The sequence below is a fragment of the Vitis riparia genome, chromosome 11 (genome assembly GCF_004353265.1).
Source record: "Vitis riparia cultivar Riparia Gloire de Montpellier isolate 1030 chromosome 11, EGFV_Vit.rip_1.0, whole genome shotgun sequence".
NCBI classification, from domain to species: domain Eukaryota; kingdom Viridiplantae; phylum Streptophyta; class Magnoliopsida; order Vitales; family Vitaceae; genus Vitis; species Vitis riparia.
Genome location: NC_048441.1, coordinates 16,307,065 through 16,321,943, shown reverse-complemented (window position 1 = coordinate 16,321,943; position 14,879 = coordinate 16,307,065). Strand labels below are relative to the sequence as shown.

The 14,879-nt window shown below is 28.8% G+C and overlaps 1 protein-coding gene across 1 annotated transcript; it reads left to right on the top strand.

Annotated features, from left to right (window-relative positions):
* The first annotated feature begins 500 nt into the window (after positions 1-500).
* On the top strand, positions 501-4,967 carry LOC117924501 (probable sulfate transporter 3.5). Its single transcript, XM_034843125.1, has 11 exons — positions 501-848; positions 929-1,136; positions 1,726-1,897; positions 1,991-2,056; positions 2,154-2,264; positions 2,597-2,713; positions 2,817-3,230; positions 3,354-3,544; positions 3,652-3,734; positions 4,447-4,523; positions 4,612-4,967. The coding sequence occupies exons 1-11, from the start codon at positions 536-538 to the stop codon at positions 4,804-4,806; spliced, it is 1,947 nt and encodes a 648-aa protein (XP_034699016.1). The 5' UTR covers positions 501-535; the 3' UTR covers positions 4,807-4,967.
* Positions 4,968-14,879: the final 9,912 nt, after the last annotated feature.

The window sequence follows — 14,879 nt, the reverse complement described above, 5'->3', positions numbered from 1 at the left end:
TTCTTTGTTTACTTTTTTACGTTCAAAGCGGCCCTTGGAATTTGGCCGGGACCTCTTGTTTGGACAATGCTTATAGGGAAGTATAAGGGTTAGGTGACAATGATTGAGATTATGGATTAATATCGTACAAACATTTGGATATGTTTCCCAGCTTTTCCTTTTTGTGATGATCGTACATATCTTCTCAAGTGATTTTTTATTTGATGATATGTCGTCCATGATTTGTTGGAGCAATTTTAGAAATTTATTGTTGGTCTTATCCTTCTTATATATTTTGATGACTAGATGATTTGAAAAAACTAAATTTTACGATCCTAGTGATCAAAGATTGAGTTGGCAATACAAATTAAGAAATATTTTTAATTTTTATTTATTGACAAATGAGTCAAATCATGCTGTAAAACACAAAAGGATAACAATCTTCTGATGCAAATTTACGGCATTTGCCATCTTGGTCGCACAGGTAGGATTTCGAACATGTATAAATAGTGGTATACTACGTCCAGAAAAACACAGGAGTCAGGAGACAACTCGCATGGCGCCCTCTACGGAATCGGTCGTCCATGTGAATTTCTCCAACCCCAGAAGCTTTGCCACCAAGTTCAAGTCCCACCTCAAAGAGACCTTCTTCCCCGATGATCCCTTCCGGCAGTTCAGAAACGAACCGCCGCTGCGGCGCACGAAGAAAGCTTTACAATACTTTGTTCCCATCTTTGAATGGCTGCCCAAATACACTTTCAGCATGTTCAAGTATGACGTCCTCGCCGGAATCACCATTGCCAGCCTCGCCATCCCGCAGGGCATCAGCTACGCTAAACTCGCTGAAATCCCTCCCATTATAGGCCTCTGTAAGCACACCTTAACCGTTTTTTTTTTTAAAAAAAAAGATAAATATTGAGGTTTAGATTGATTCATTCTCGTGACGCAGATTCGAGTTTTGTTCCCCCGTTGGTTTATGCTGTTTTTGGGAGCTCCAGGAGTATAGCAGTGGGAACAGTGGCGGCGGTGTCGTTGCTTATAGCCTCTACCATCGGAGATGTGGTGTCTCCGACGGATGATCCGACATTGTTTCTGCATTTAGTTTTCACAGCCACTTTCATCACAGGGATCTTTCAGACAGCCTTGGGTCTTTTACGGTAAGATGATAAGAATAAGGAAAATATCCTAATAAATGTTTTTTTTTCATAGAACATTTATTTTTCAAAATATTTTTTATATTACTCAGATAGATTAGTTGTTGAAAATGGTAAGTTCTTTATTTTTCAAAATATTTTTTATTTAGTATAATTCATTTAAAGAAGAAAAAATAAATAAATAAATAAACCCTGAATCTCCCGGGCTTGAGTCTTAAGTTGAGCCAAATTATTTTTTGATTAGTATATTCCATAATAAATGTGCTTTTCCTCTAAAGCTAAATACGCAGAAGCCCTTTTTTGTCAAGTGTTTGGACATAACGTGAGTTAACATGGATGGTGTACAAAGTTGCACCTTGCGGGGGTGGCCTATGGTGCTTTTAGGCGACAGTTTTTGTCTATTATTTGCGGCAATGATGTTAATTTTTCTTTATTATCGGATAATTCTAAGTATTAAATGGATATGGTCTAGAGGAAACCTCCCCACAAACCAAGCTCTGGTAAACTTTAAGTTTGCGGGATTTGGATTCAATATACGTATCATATTTTTTAACAATAATTAATAATATAATTGATGGTATCGGTGGTGCAGACTCGGGATTTTGGTGGATTTCTTATCGCATTCCACTATCACCGGCTTCATGGGAGGGACCGCAACCATCATCTGTCTGCAACAGCTCAAGGGTTTTCTTGGATTGACGCATTTCACTACTAAAACTGATGTTGTCTCAGTTGTGAGGGCAATCTTCAGCCATAGGAATGAGGTTTTAATTCCATACATATTCTCAACCATATGATTAAAATTCAAATAATGCAGAGCTTAACAAAGAATTATCTTGTTTGACCCCTTTCTACAGTGGAGATGGGAAAGTGCAGTTATGGGAGTCTGCTTCCTTCTCTTCCTCCTCTTCACTGTGCAGCTGGTAAGCTCTCTGTTTTCCTTTTATCTATCTTCCCCTGTTTTTTTATTTATTTTTTCTTGCTAGTGAAATTTGATTTTATTGGAGAATGAACTTTCAGAGAAAGAAACTTCCGCGGCTGTTTTGGGTGTCAGCAGTGGCTCCAATCGTGACGGTCTTAATTGGCTGCATTATTGCTTACTTCCTTCGCGGCCATGATGCAATCCAAACAGTAAGTCTTCTTCTCTCTTTCTACCTAAAAAGGAGGTTCCATGCATAATCTTTTGTGAAGAATCTGCTAAAGATTTGTGCGATCAATTAAAAGTCTTCTTTATAAAATTCAATTGGTTCTAATATAAAGAAATGAATCTGAATTCGAACTAATCAAGTTACATATTCCCGAGCTTGAACCAACCTGATCAAGTTACTATTTGATGTCTTATGTCACAACCTGATCAAAGCACGTTGGCTTAGGCAACACCTAAGTCTGTGACACTAAGCTGCTTTCTTTTGTCCCTTTTTCTTATTTTTGTGATTATTATTGATAATACAAATTTATTGCAGGTTGGTCACTTAAAGAAAGGATTAAATCCTCTTTCCATCGGATATTTGAATTTCAACCCTAAGTATCTAACAGCAGTTGTAAAAGCTGGGATCATCACAGCCATCTTAGGACTAGCGGTAAGAACATGACTAACATCTACCATCTACATATTCATTCTTCTCTTTTCAGCAATATTTTATACGCAGTCCCTTTAATTTCATGATCAAATTGTTGTTGCAGGAAGGGATAGCAATAGGGAGGAGCTTTGCGATAATGAGAAACGAGCAAACTGATGGAAACAAAGAGATGATAGCTTTTGGGCTGATGAACATTCTTGGGTCGTTTACTTCTTGCTATTTGACTACAGGCCCATTTTCAAAATCTGCAGTGAACTTCAATGCTGGGTGTAGGTCAGCAATGTCCAATGTGGTGATGGCATTCTGTATGATGCTGACTCTCCTCTTCTTGGCTCCTGTCTTTAGTTACACCCCTCTGGTAGCTCTCTCTGCCATTATCACCTCAGCCATGCTTGGACTCATCAAGTACGATGAGGCCTATCATCTCTTCAAGGTCGACAAGTTTGATTTCTGTATCTGCATGGCTGCGTTTTTTGGAGTTACCTTCGTTACAATGGATGTAGGCCTCATGCTCTCGGTGAGTTCTTTCTTTAAAAAACTGTTTTTCAGAACTACTTTCAAAAACACTTTTTTCCTCGATTCTTCGGGTTTTGATAGCAAGTCTCATTCCAACTCCATGTGAAACGTTGTTATATTGCAGGTAGGGCTTTCAATTGTGAGAGCACTTCTATATGTGGCCAGGCCTGCTACAGTCAAGCTTGGAAACATACCAAACTCCACGCTCTACCGTGACATAGAGCAGTATCCGGCTGCAACGTCGTTCCCAGGCGTCCTAGTCCTGCAACTGGGTTCCCCGATTCACTTTGCCAACTCCACTTACATCAGAGAAAGGTACTTGTAGACAACAATTTTTTAGCACTATTAGCTGACAAATTAACAAATTAGTGATCACTAATGTTAATTTCATCGATCGTTCCTGTTGAAATCTATGGGAGCAGGATTTTGAGGTGGATTAAAGAGGAAGAGGACGTTTCAAGTCCCAAAGGGAACAATGTCGAGCATGTGCTGCTAGATTTGGGAGGTAAGGTTGCTCTAATCCAAGAATTCGTTTATTGTAATCCTTTACCATGTGACAATGATATATGGAATGAAGATCATGGTACATGCAGCAAAACTTCACAATAACAATCTAACCAACGTTTGATAACTGATTTCAATTGTAGTTTTTGTTTTTACAAAAGAGAAATATGATTCTAAAAATTAATTTTAAGTGTTGTTTCCATAATATGATTTTGTATGGAAACATATTTTAATTATTTTCTTTGGTTTCTAACAAAAACAAAGAATCTGTTTGATAAGTGTTTTCAAAAACAGTTATCTATTCTTTAAAAAAGAAAATGTTTTTAAATATCTCTACGTAGTTTTTGCTTATTTTTAACTATTTTAAAAAATAACTATATAAATACAAAGAATGTTTAACAATAAAGAATATAAAATTTATTTTTACAATATAATTAAAAACATTTGAATTTCTTAAACTAATATTTTTTTTATAAAATATTATGAAACAATTTTCAAAAAGTATTTAAAAAAAAAATCATTTTTGAGAAGTGTTTTAAAAAATAATTAGTTATTTAACAAGACCTTAAAAACATTCAAAATTCTTAAACAGAATTTTGGTTTCAAAAAAGATTATAGCACCATTTTTTAAAGCTGTTCTAAAAATTGCTTTGCCTAGTAATTTTATTTATTGGCTTTTCGGTGGCTGACACAAAATACATTTGGCTCCACAGGAGTTACCTCCATAGACATGACAGGCATAGAAACCCTGGTTGAAATCCTAAGAAACATGGAAGCAAAAGGAATCAAGGTAATTAACCCCCAACTCTTCACTCCATTTCTCCAAAGAGTTAATGTAAGGAGTCTAATGTATGTGTGTTTGGTCATCACCTTTGCAGATGGGTTTAGTAAACCCCAGAACTGAGGTACTGGAGAAGTTGATGGCGGCGAAATTCATAGACATCATAGGTCAGGAAGCCATCTTCCTATCAATTGATGAAGCTATCAGAGCATCCCAATTTTCACTCAATGTATGGACACAAAAAGATGGCGTGGACAAAGATCATGTTCCTGACACAAAAGGACTGCTTTGAAGGCGGCGCCTGTAATTTGTGTTTGGAACTCGGGATTGAGTATATTCTCAGGCTAAGCCTACTTGTAAACAATAGTCAGACCATCAAATTTGTATGGTATTTTGATTCTGTCAATGTCTCCTTTTATCCGGTGCTAATAGACTTCAAATATTTCATCAACATTTTTTTTTTTGTTTTCTAAGTTCAGCCCCATTTTTTGGATAATTTATAATATAAAGGTATAAAAAATACAAAATAATTTTTACAAGATAAAATTAATAAGAATATAAAATTATATAAATAATAAGAATATATAATCGAGACTAGGAATCCAGACCCAATCCCCAGGTTGTGTTCTTAAAATTTTTCTCATCCTCAACTCTTAACTCCAATTATTATTTGAAATATTTGATTAAAATGATGAAATAATCCCAAAATCAAAAATCTAATATTTCTTATGTTTTTTTAAAAAAATTAATTTATTTTTGACATAAATATTATTTTCTATTTTAAGTATTTACATGTAGGTTTAAAAAAAAATGTTATTTTTACAATAAAATAATAAAAATATTTTTGTCCAAATGATGTCAAAAAAAAAAAATGAGAGGTTAAATTTTAAAAATTAGATTTTGAAAGGCCTTTTTAATCAAATAATCCTTGTTATTTCCCATCTTTGTCCCATTACGGGCGGATCCCTGCGCAACCTGTCCGAGTGGCCCTTTAAATGGGCTGATCCTGGGCCAGGTTTAAGTCAGAATTGTGGGCTGTTAAAGATTTGGAGGATTTCGTAAGAGCCGAAGTTTTCTTCTTGAACGGTGACCCAAGGACAAAATTTCGATTTTGACCTGATACTCTGATAGTTTGTATGACCCACAACCCGACCCAACCCAGAAGTACTGGATTTTGAAAGGTCCCTATATCCGAACTAGCTTGCAATATAAACCAAGGGCGAAAGGCAATTAAATCTATGGGGAACTGATAACATTTCTATACATTTATAATCATAATTTAACCATCTCTAATTTTATATTATTTTCATAAGTATCTTTTTCTATTTTGCTTTCTCTGATGTTAAGTGTGACTTTCAAAGCCCCCGGCATAAGTTAACCCTTAATCTTGCTTTCACATCGATGAAAGATAAAAACAAGTTTGATATTTAAGGTTATGTTTGATTTCCAAAAAGTATTTAGAAAAAAAAAATATGAAAAATAATTTTACATATTTGATTTTATCATGAAAAATGCAAAAAGAAAGTCGAATATAATTAAAATTAGTAAGAAACTTATATATTTTAAAATTATTTGATCTTTATATAAGATAATTAAATAAGTGAAATGAGTTTGAAGTAGGAATGAAAGTAACTCATTTGATTTTAAATCTATTTTTTTTTTTAATTTTTTTTCCTTCTACATTCCTTCCTATTTTATTTTCTTTATATTTTCTCTCAAACTTTCCAAGAACCAAACATAGTCTAAGACTATGTTTGGTTTTTGACAAGTGTTAGGAAAAAAAAATGCTAAGAAAATTTATTTTTCTATATTTGGTTTTACTAAGAAAAATGCAAAAATAAAGTCAAATATAATTAAAATTATTAAGAAATTTGTATATTTTTAAATCATTTAATCTTTAAATATAAGAATTAAATAAGTAAAATAATATATAAAAATAATTTATAGATTTTAAATCTATTTTTTATTTTCCTTCAATTTTTCTTCCATTCTAATTTCCTTCTCTATTTTTTTCCCTTACATTTTCCTTTAAACTTTCTGAAAACCAAACATAGTATAAAATTATATTTGGTTCTAAAAAAGCATTAAAGAAATAAAAAATGATATTAAGAAAAATCATTTTTTTCATATTTGATTTTACTATAAAAATATACAAGAAAAAGTCAAATAAAATTAAAATTAATAATTCTTTATAAAAAAAAAAGAGTTAAATAAATAAAATGAGTTTGAAATATGATGTAAAAATAATTTATTAACTTCAAATATATTATTTATTTTCCTTTACTTCTCATTTTCTTCTACATTTTCCTTTTTTTTTTTTCCTTTAACTTTCCACAATCAAATCTAACCTTATAATATAATAACAATCTATTATTTATAAGAATCATTTTTCCATTTTGCTTTCTCTTATCGTAAGCTCATGGTGTGCCTTTCAAACCCTAGCGCATAAGTTAACCCTCAATTTTTTGCTTTCACATTGGTGAAGAGCAAATCTGATATCTTAAGGTTATGTTTGGTTCTAAAATGTATTAAGTAAAGAAAGAATATTAAGAAAAATAATTTTTTTTTCATATTTGATTTTATTATAAAATAAAATAAAAAGTTAAATACAATTAAAATTAATAAAAAAAACTTACATATTTTAAAATTATTTAATCTTTATATAAAAAAATTAAATAAATATAAAATAAAATATAAAAAATAATTTATTAACTTTAATTTAATTTAATTTTTTGCATTCTCCCACAAATTTTCCTAAATAAACATGAATACTTTTAAATGGCATCTTCCCTTTTACACTTCGTGAATCAACCACCTAAGGTGGCACTTCTGTTTCAGTTTCATTCATAGGGTCAGGCATCACCTCTCCCACTTAAGACTCCTCTTCACAAAAACACACTTGATTGTATATAAGAATATGAGAAACTTCACGTATCTTTAGGACCATACAATTGGTGTCTAAATAGGAAGTTGCTACCAACTTTCTCATGTATTATTGAAGTAGTGGCGCTTTCACTTGTGGAAGAACCATTGGGCACGACCTCCAAAGGGCCCATGAGAAATAAAGTCAAAACCATGATCCTGTGAAGTGGTTCTTGCTCAAAATCTGAAGAACTTTCAATTTTTTTCTTCCTCAGAACCATGATCCTGAGCATTGACTCCCCGTGTACTAAAAGCCTGTAATAGTAAGTGACAGTAAAGGTCGTCTCTGGAAGGTCATAATGTCATATAGCCCTCGTATGAGCTGAAAATCTGCGTGGAAATTGGCTGTTGATAGGGTGGATGGATCTTTTCCATCATTCCATGTCAGTATAGATCTATGTTTGGATGGTAATGGAGGCCAAGTAGGTTTCCACCCGAAGTACACACCTGCGGACTAGAGGCATTGGCATCGCCTGAGCATTATTTTTCTTGGATAGCTGGAATTTGACTTGCATGGTGTTACTGTTTTGCTTGTCGGGAAAGATCTCGAGGGAAGGGCACTTGAGAGAGAGGTTTGACTTTAACCCGTTTCGGAAGGAATGTGGGAATGGGATAAGGGAAATCCTTGTGGAGAAAAGGAGTGAACTTTGATGAAAGAATATTACATCCAATGAATCATCGGGAATAAGGAAGCTTTTCGTGGGTTTGATTGTTCATTGAGAAATGAGTCAATGAATTATGTTGATTTATTTTCATCATCAAAATATGGTTTATTAGCATTAACCTTTGACCTTAACGAGCATAATTAAATTTGATATAATTTGTCAATAGAATTCAAGTCTAATGCGAATTTCTTGAATTTGAATAGCTTTTTGTGGGTTTGATTGTTCATTGAGAAATGACTTAATGACTTAGGTTGATTTGTTTCCATCATCAAAATATAGCGCATTGGCATTAACCTTTGACCTTAACAAGCATAACAAAATTTGATATAATTTGTCCATAGAATTCAAATCTAACACGAATTTCTTGAATTTGAATCGAATATAATCGTATTTGAATTTAATTCATATATATATATATATATATATATATATATATATATATATATATATATAATTTATTTAATAAATAGATAGTTTTTAGGTTAATTTATATAAAATAAATTTAATTTGAATCAACTCATTTAATATTCATATTGAGTAACCTAATTAGAATTTTAGACTATTTAACTCATATTTGATTCATATTAATTTTGATTTTAAATAAATAAGTTAATTAAGTCATAAATTTATCTAATTGAGATCTTGATCTTATACATTCATGTAAGAGAGAATATTTGATAAAATTTAATACTTATTACATAATAAATTAAGTTGATTTTAAGCTAAATTATACTTAAAATTTATTACTTAATTATTATTTAAGTATTAATGTTATTTGATAAAATTAACTTAAAATTTATTCTAAATTATCAAATTGATATATTTATCCTTATAAATTATAGTTGGAAACAAAAAAAAGGTTGAATTATAATGAATGTCGTAAAGTAGCAAAAGAAATTATGGAGGTAATTAAGACAAATAATGATAAAAATGTAAAATAAAGATGTGGAGTTAAAAATAAATTAATTTTTTTTACTTATTATTTAAACTTGTTTTTTTATTATTTTTTTAAGTTATGTCATTAAATTGTTTTACCAAACATACTTAATTTATTTAATAACTTAAATTACGTTATTAAGTCAATTTGAGTTATTATTTTGGTTTATCAAACACCTACTAAACCTAATTATTGAATAGAATTATCTTATTATTAAATTGATTAAAGGAGTTATACTATGTATTACCTATTTAATAATTAGCTCCTATATAAATTTATGATTTTTATTTAAATTATTATTGGTGTCGTATTTAGATTGACCTATTTAATAAAATATCTAAATTTTAACATGAATTGTCACATCTAACCTCTATCATTACTGGATAGAATGTTAAACTAAGTATTTGTGTTTAAAAATAAAACAAAATTCACTATGAATTTTGGCTCTATGCCTAAGCTTGCAAGATTTCAGTGTGAACCTAATGCCCATTTCTATAAAGGATTCATTTAACTTTTCAGCCTGATTGTCTTCCTAGAACTCTATTGGAAACTCAGGATAATTATGGCCTGAAGCACATCCTTGGCACTCAATAAAATGATACCAAAAAGTTGCGTGTGATATCCTCCACATGCATTTACGTGTCATACTTGCAACAAACATCTCTAATCTGATGTGTTAATTACTCACTAGCTAGTCACTACCACATTTTCCGAAGTCGGTAGCGACTAGCCACCCTTCATGGCCGACTACGGGAGGCCTTATTTGCTAGTGAAGACACACGTACACTCTAATATGAAAGCTTCTCGGCTTGTTTGGCTGAGAGGAAAAGGATCATTGCAATAGCCAATTCCCTTTCAATTGATTCCGCCCTTTGACTTAAATTTTTTCTGCTCATTCCTTCATTCTTTCCCCCGTCAGCAAGGATGCATTTTGCCATTTTGATGAAATTAGTGATTAACGAAGTCCGATCTATTTAGGTTTCATTATTTTATATTTTTTATGTTTTATACCTTAATCTTATTTATTTATATTTCAATTATAATTTTTATTTATGATATCATTCTTTGTACCTTAATCTTATTTATTTATATTTTAATTATATTTTTTAAATAAACATGAGATGGTTAAAATGAAGGTATTCCATCTCGAATCATTATATTATCATCCTTATTTAAGATAGATTATTTAATTTGTTTTATTGATAGATTTAATCTATAATGATGAACCTAACAAATTAAAAGGACAATTAAAGATCAAATCTATAGCAATGAACCTAACAAATTATATGAACAATTAAAACTAATATTAATGCTTTCATATAGAGGTTTTTATTCTCAATGCAATTAAGTAGATTTTTAGATGAGTATTAATTAAAATATATCATTTTGTTTTGTTTTGCTTGATCAAGTAAGAGATTAAATTTATAATATTTGGAAAGTGATTTTAATGTTTGTATGGATCCGTATTTTTCACATGCTTGTCTACTTGAACGACATGAAATTTTTATTTTTTATTTTTATTTTTATTTTAAATGTTGGAGTCATAATTTATTTTAGTTTTTTTAAAGCTAAAATAAAGTAAGAAAGAAAATGATGTGTGACTCTTTATTTGAAAAAAAACCATATCTGTATAAATCAAATCTAGATTCGATGTTAGGTTACCTTTTGGGAAGGTACAGTCATAAGTCATAACGCTCTCTAAGCACATATACAAAAATTAAGGATACAAATCAATATAGAGAAAAATAATAAAAAAAAACATATTATAAGGATGTTCAAGAGAATTATGTAAATTAATTTATTAAACTGATTTAAAAATATATATTTTAAAAATTACTTTTTTAAAGAAATTCCAAAGGATTTTATTATTAATAATTTCAAATTAATGATTTCAATTTATTTATTTAGAAAAAAAAAAACACTTAACGGGTGTTTCGTATGCTAGAATAGGGAATAAGAAAAGATATTTTGTTTTCATCCCTATCTTTTATTGAATAGAATGAATTTGATAATTTCATTTCTATTGTTTGGATAAACTTGGGAATCTAAGGTTGAAATGATTATCTATTTCCATTCCGATATTTGTAATATTAAAAATAGAAATGAAAAAAAAATAAATTGAAAATAATATCCTTGCATATAATTTAAAATAATTTTCTTATTTTAAAAGAATAATTTTTTGAGAGTTTTTTGTTACTAAATTAAAGAATATCCCTCAAAATATTGGAGGCCATGAGGATCTGGTCCAACCAAAGAAACTCTTGAGATGCAATAACTTAGCTCGAAAGAAAGATAGAGAAGATTGAGACATCGGACCTTAATTAATGAAATTCAATGATAAAATAGTAATATTAAACTATTTTATAACACATGAGATAAATGAATCAAAATATCATCCACTTGTGATGAATTGAAATCTCACTTATAAGTGAGATTTGATTTCTACTGGAATTATTTTTTATTTCATTCCTACCTTTATAAAAGTTATCCAAACATGAAAATGAGAGTGAGCATGGACATCTTATTCATTCTCTTGTACCAAACACCCTTTGTTATTTTTAAAAGAATTTATTGAAATTTTCAAATTTACTTTGTTCATAATAAAAAATATTTTTATTTCTTTTATTGAAAAAATGATGAATTTTTACAACTTTATTAAAAAAATTATTTTTATTTGATTTTATTTATAAAAGAATTAATTTCTTTATAAACTTTATTTACAAAAATATTTTCAATCCAATTTTATTAAGAAAATGATTTATACAACTTTAATTTACAAAAAAGACTCTTATCTTATTCTCACTATATATATATATATAACCTATATTTATAAAAATAACTTTTAATCTCATTTTAATTAAGGAAATAGAATTTATTTGAAAATTATTTTTTTGAACAATTTTATTAAAAACCAATTCTATTTAAAAACCTTTAAACCAATTTTTTGACAATTTTTATTAAACAAATATGGACACTTATTATTAAAAACATTTTTTTAAATTTTCATTAAGAAAACTTTCTTTTATTAAAAAGAATATTATCTGAACTATTATTTTTATTAAAGGGAAAAGTGGATAATCTCAAAAATTTTAAATTAGTATTATCTTTGTGTATTTAAAAATAATTTGAAATACATGCATTTTTTAATAAATCATCCCGTTATTCCCAAAAATACTTCTTTACTTGTCATGTCATTCAAATCAATTGACAATTAAACTCCTCCATATAGATGTTTCCATCCTTTTAGATTTGTTAATATTATTATTATTTTATTTTATTATTTTATTATTTTATTATTTGGAATTTTTTTCTCTAGAAACATTATAAAGTAAGAATTTGAAAAAAAAAAGTTTATTCTAGTATTAATAAGTTAAAAATAAATTCATATTCTTAATAATAAATAATCCAATAATAAATTTTTATTTATTATATAATATTAATAATTGTTTAATATAATAGAGAATAAAATTTGTTGTAAGTGTTTTTGGTATATAAAATGTTTTATAATATGGTTGTACTTTGGCATATACTATAAAAATAAATAAATAAATATTGTATATTAAATAAACTAATCATAATTAAAATAATTATATATTATTAAATTTATTATTTATTATTTAATAAACAACCTTATTACTTTTTAAATTGGTAATTATGATTAAATAGGATTTGTTTGACAATATTTCCTCTTAAATTTTAGGAAATAAAAAAAATATTAATCCTATTTAAATAATTAGATGACTCATTAAAAAATGCATGTATTTCAAATTATTTTTAAATAGATGAAGATAATATTAATTAAAAAAATTTAAGGTTATTTTGTCCATATATTTTCATATTAGTGAATCAAATCCCACTTTTCCCAATTTCATTAAAAAAAAAAAAAAAAAACTCAAATTAGCAAACATAACCCATCAGAAATATCCCCATGTTATAGGCCATTGTCTAAGATTTCTAAATTAATTACCAAAATATAATCAAAGCCCAAATACACTATCAAACCAAAGCCCAAATATACTACAATTACCTTATGCCCAAATTAAATAAACCTAAATATACCATCAAAACCAAGCCCAAATACACCACAACTATCTCAAGCCCAAATCAAATAAACATAACTACACTATCAAAACCAAGCCCAAAAGCCCAAATATACCACAACCATCTTTGTGAAACCAAAGTTTGATTAATCTCAGTTTTGATGATAACAAAACAAGATTTAGAACTAATGAATACATTTCAACTATGATTAGACAAGAAGATTTCCAAAGTGGCAGTTACAAAGACAAAATCAAGTTAAAGAGAAATCAATAAGAAAATGAATACCTAAAAAAGAAGTGTTTTTCAAGATTTAAGCTTCATAGGATCTCTTTGTAAAGTTGTTGGTGCACTAGGTTTTTCATGCATTACATTTTTTATTTATGCACCAAAATCATCAAAAAGTTATTTTGTTTTAAATCCTTTAAAATTGGATGATTTCATGTTTTCAACTACAACCTTGTGTCAAATGCTTTCCAATTTTGTTTAAAAGATTTTAAGTTGAAAAGGATAGTTGTTGAGCAAAAAATAACTCAACTGGTTGAACTGGATAAGGAACTAGTCGACTTGTTCAGCTCAACCTGTCGAATGGTGTAAAAACCTCTCTCTATCTTTTCCAGAATGTTTGTTCAACTTGTCAAGATTGAACCTCAATCGATCGAGGTTCAACAATCACATGTCAAACATTAAATGTAATGTTTTTAAAACTTGACCTATCATTTAATAAAAAAAGTTATCGGTTCACAATTTAGTGGTCGGATTGGTAGTCGAACCCTGATTGAACCGATAACGTCATAAATTTATAATTTATATATTATTAAAATTAAAAATAATAATTTTGTAAAATATATATAAATAAATTAAAATTTTAATAATATTTATTTTTTTATCTTTGATATTATCAAATATAAATATAAATATATTAATATTTTACACTTTATTAAATGGAATATGTATAATATTTAAATGTGGATATATTCAAAATGAAAGAAAATTTAATTATTTAATTTTAACTAATTTTATAATTTCATAAAATATTATATTATTTTATCCAATATTATAAATCTTTTTAGAAATAGATAGATTTTTTTATTTTCCAATCTTAGTATCAAATTGTGTTATAGCCAAGTGGTGCTTTATAATTTTTGCTTAGTTCAAGTTTAGGGTTCAAATCCCTGAAATGGATGTTATATATATTGATTTTTCTTTAAACTGAAAATAGCAATCATCCCACATCGGCTATAGATGAGAATAAGGGTGCCTTTATTAACATAACTTATTCAAGCCATTTGTGAAATTAATGGGCTCAAAGGACAGCCCACTAAGGTTATTAAAAAGTTTGGGTTTTGTCGAAAAACCATTAAAATGCAAGGGTTGGGTTAATTGGGCTTTCACTTGGATTCGAAGGGAAATGTTGGGTTGATTTTCAAAACAATGATTAAATGCTAATGACTAATTAATCGATCAAACCGGAGCTCGACTGGACAAACCCCCAATAACTAGTTTGACTATAAAAAGGCTCAAACAATGATTAAATGCTAATGACTAATTAATCGATCAAACCGGAGATCGACTGGACAAGCCCCCAATAACTAGTTTGACTATAAAAAGGCTCTGGACGAACCCCCAATAACTAGTTTGACTATAAAAATGTTTCAATCTTCATTATTTCATGAGCTTAACATTCCTAAACATTTATTAAATATATTTGAGCCTTAGGATAATGTTTTTTAGTGCACCATTGTTCTAAAACTTGTATATAATTAGTACACATTTCAATCCTAGTTTTTTCTTTTATCATTT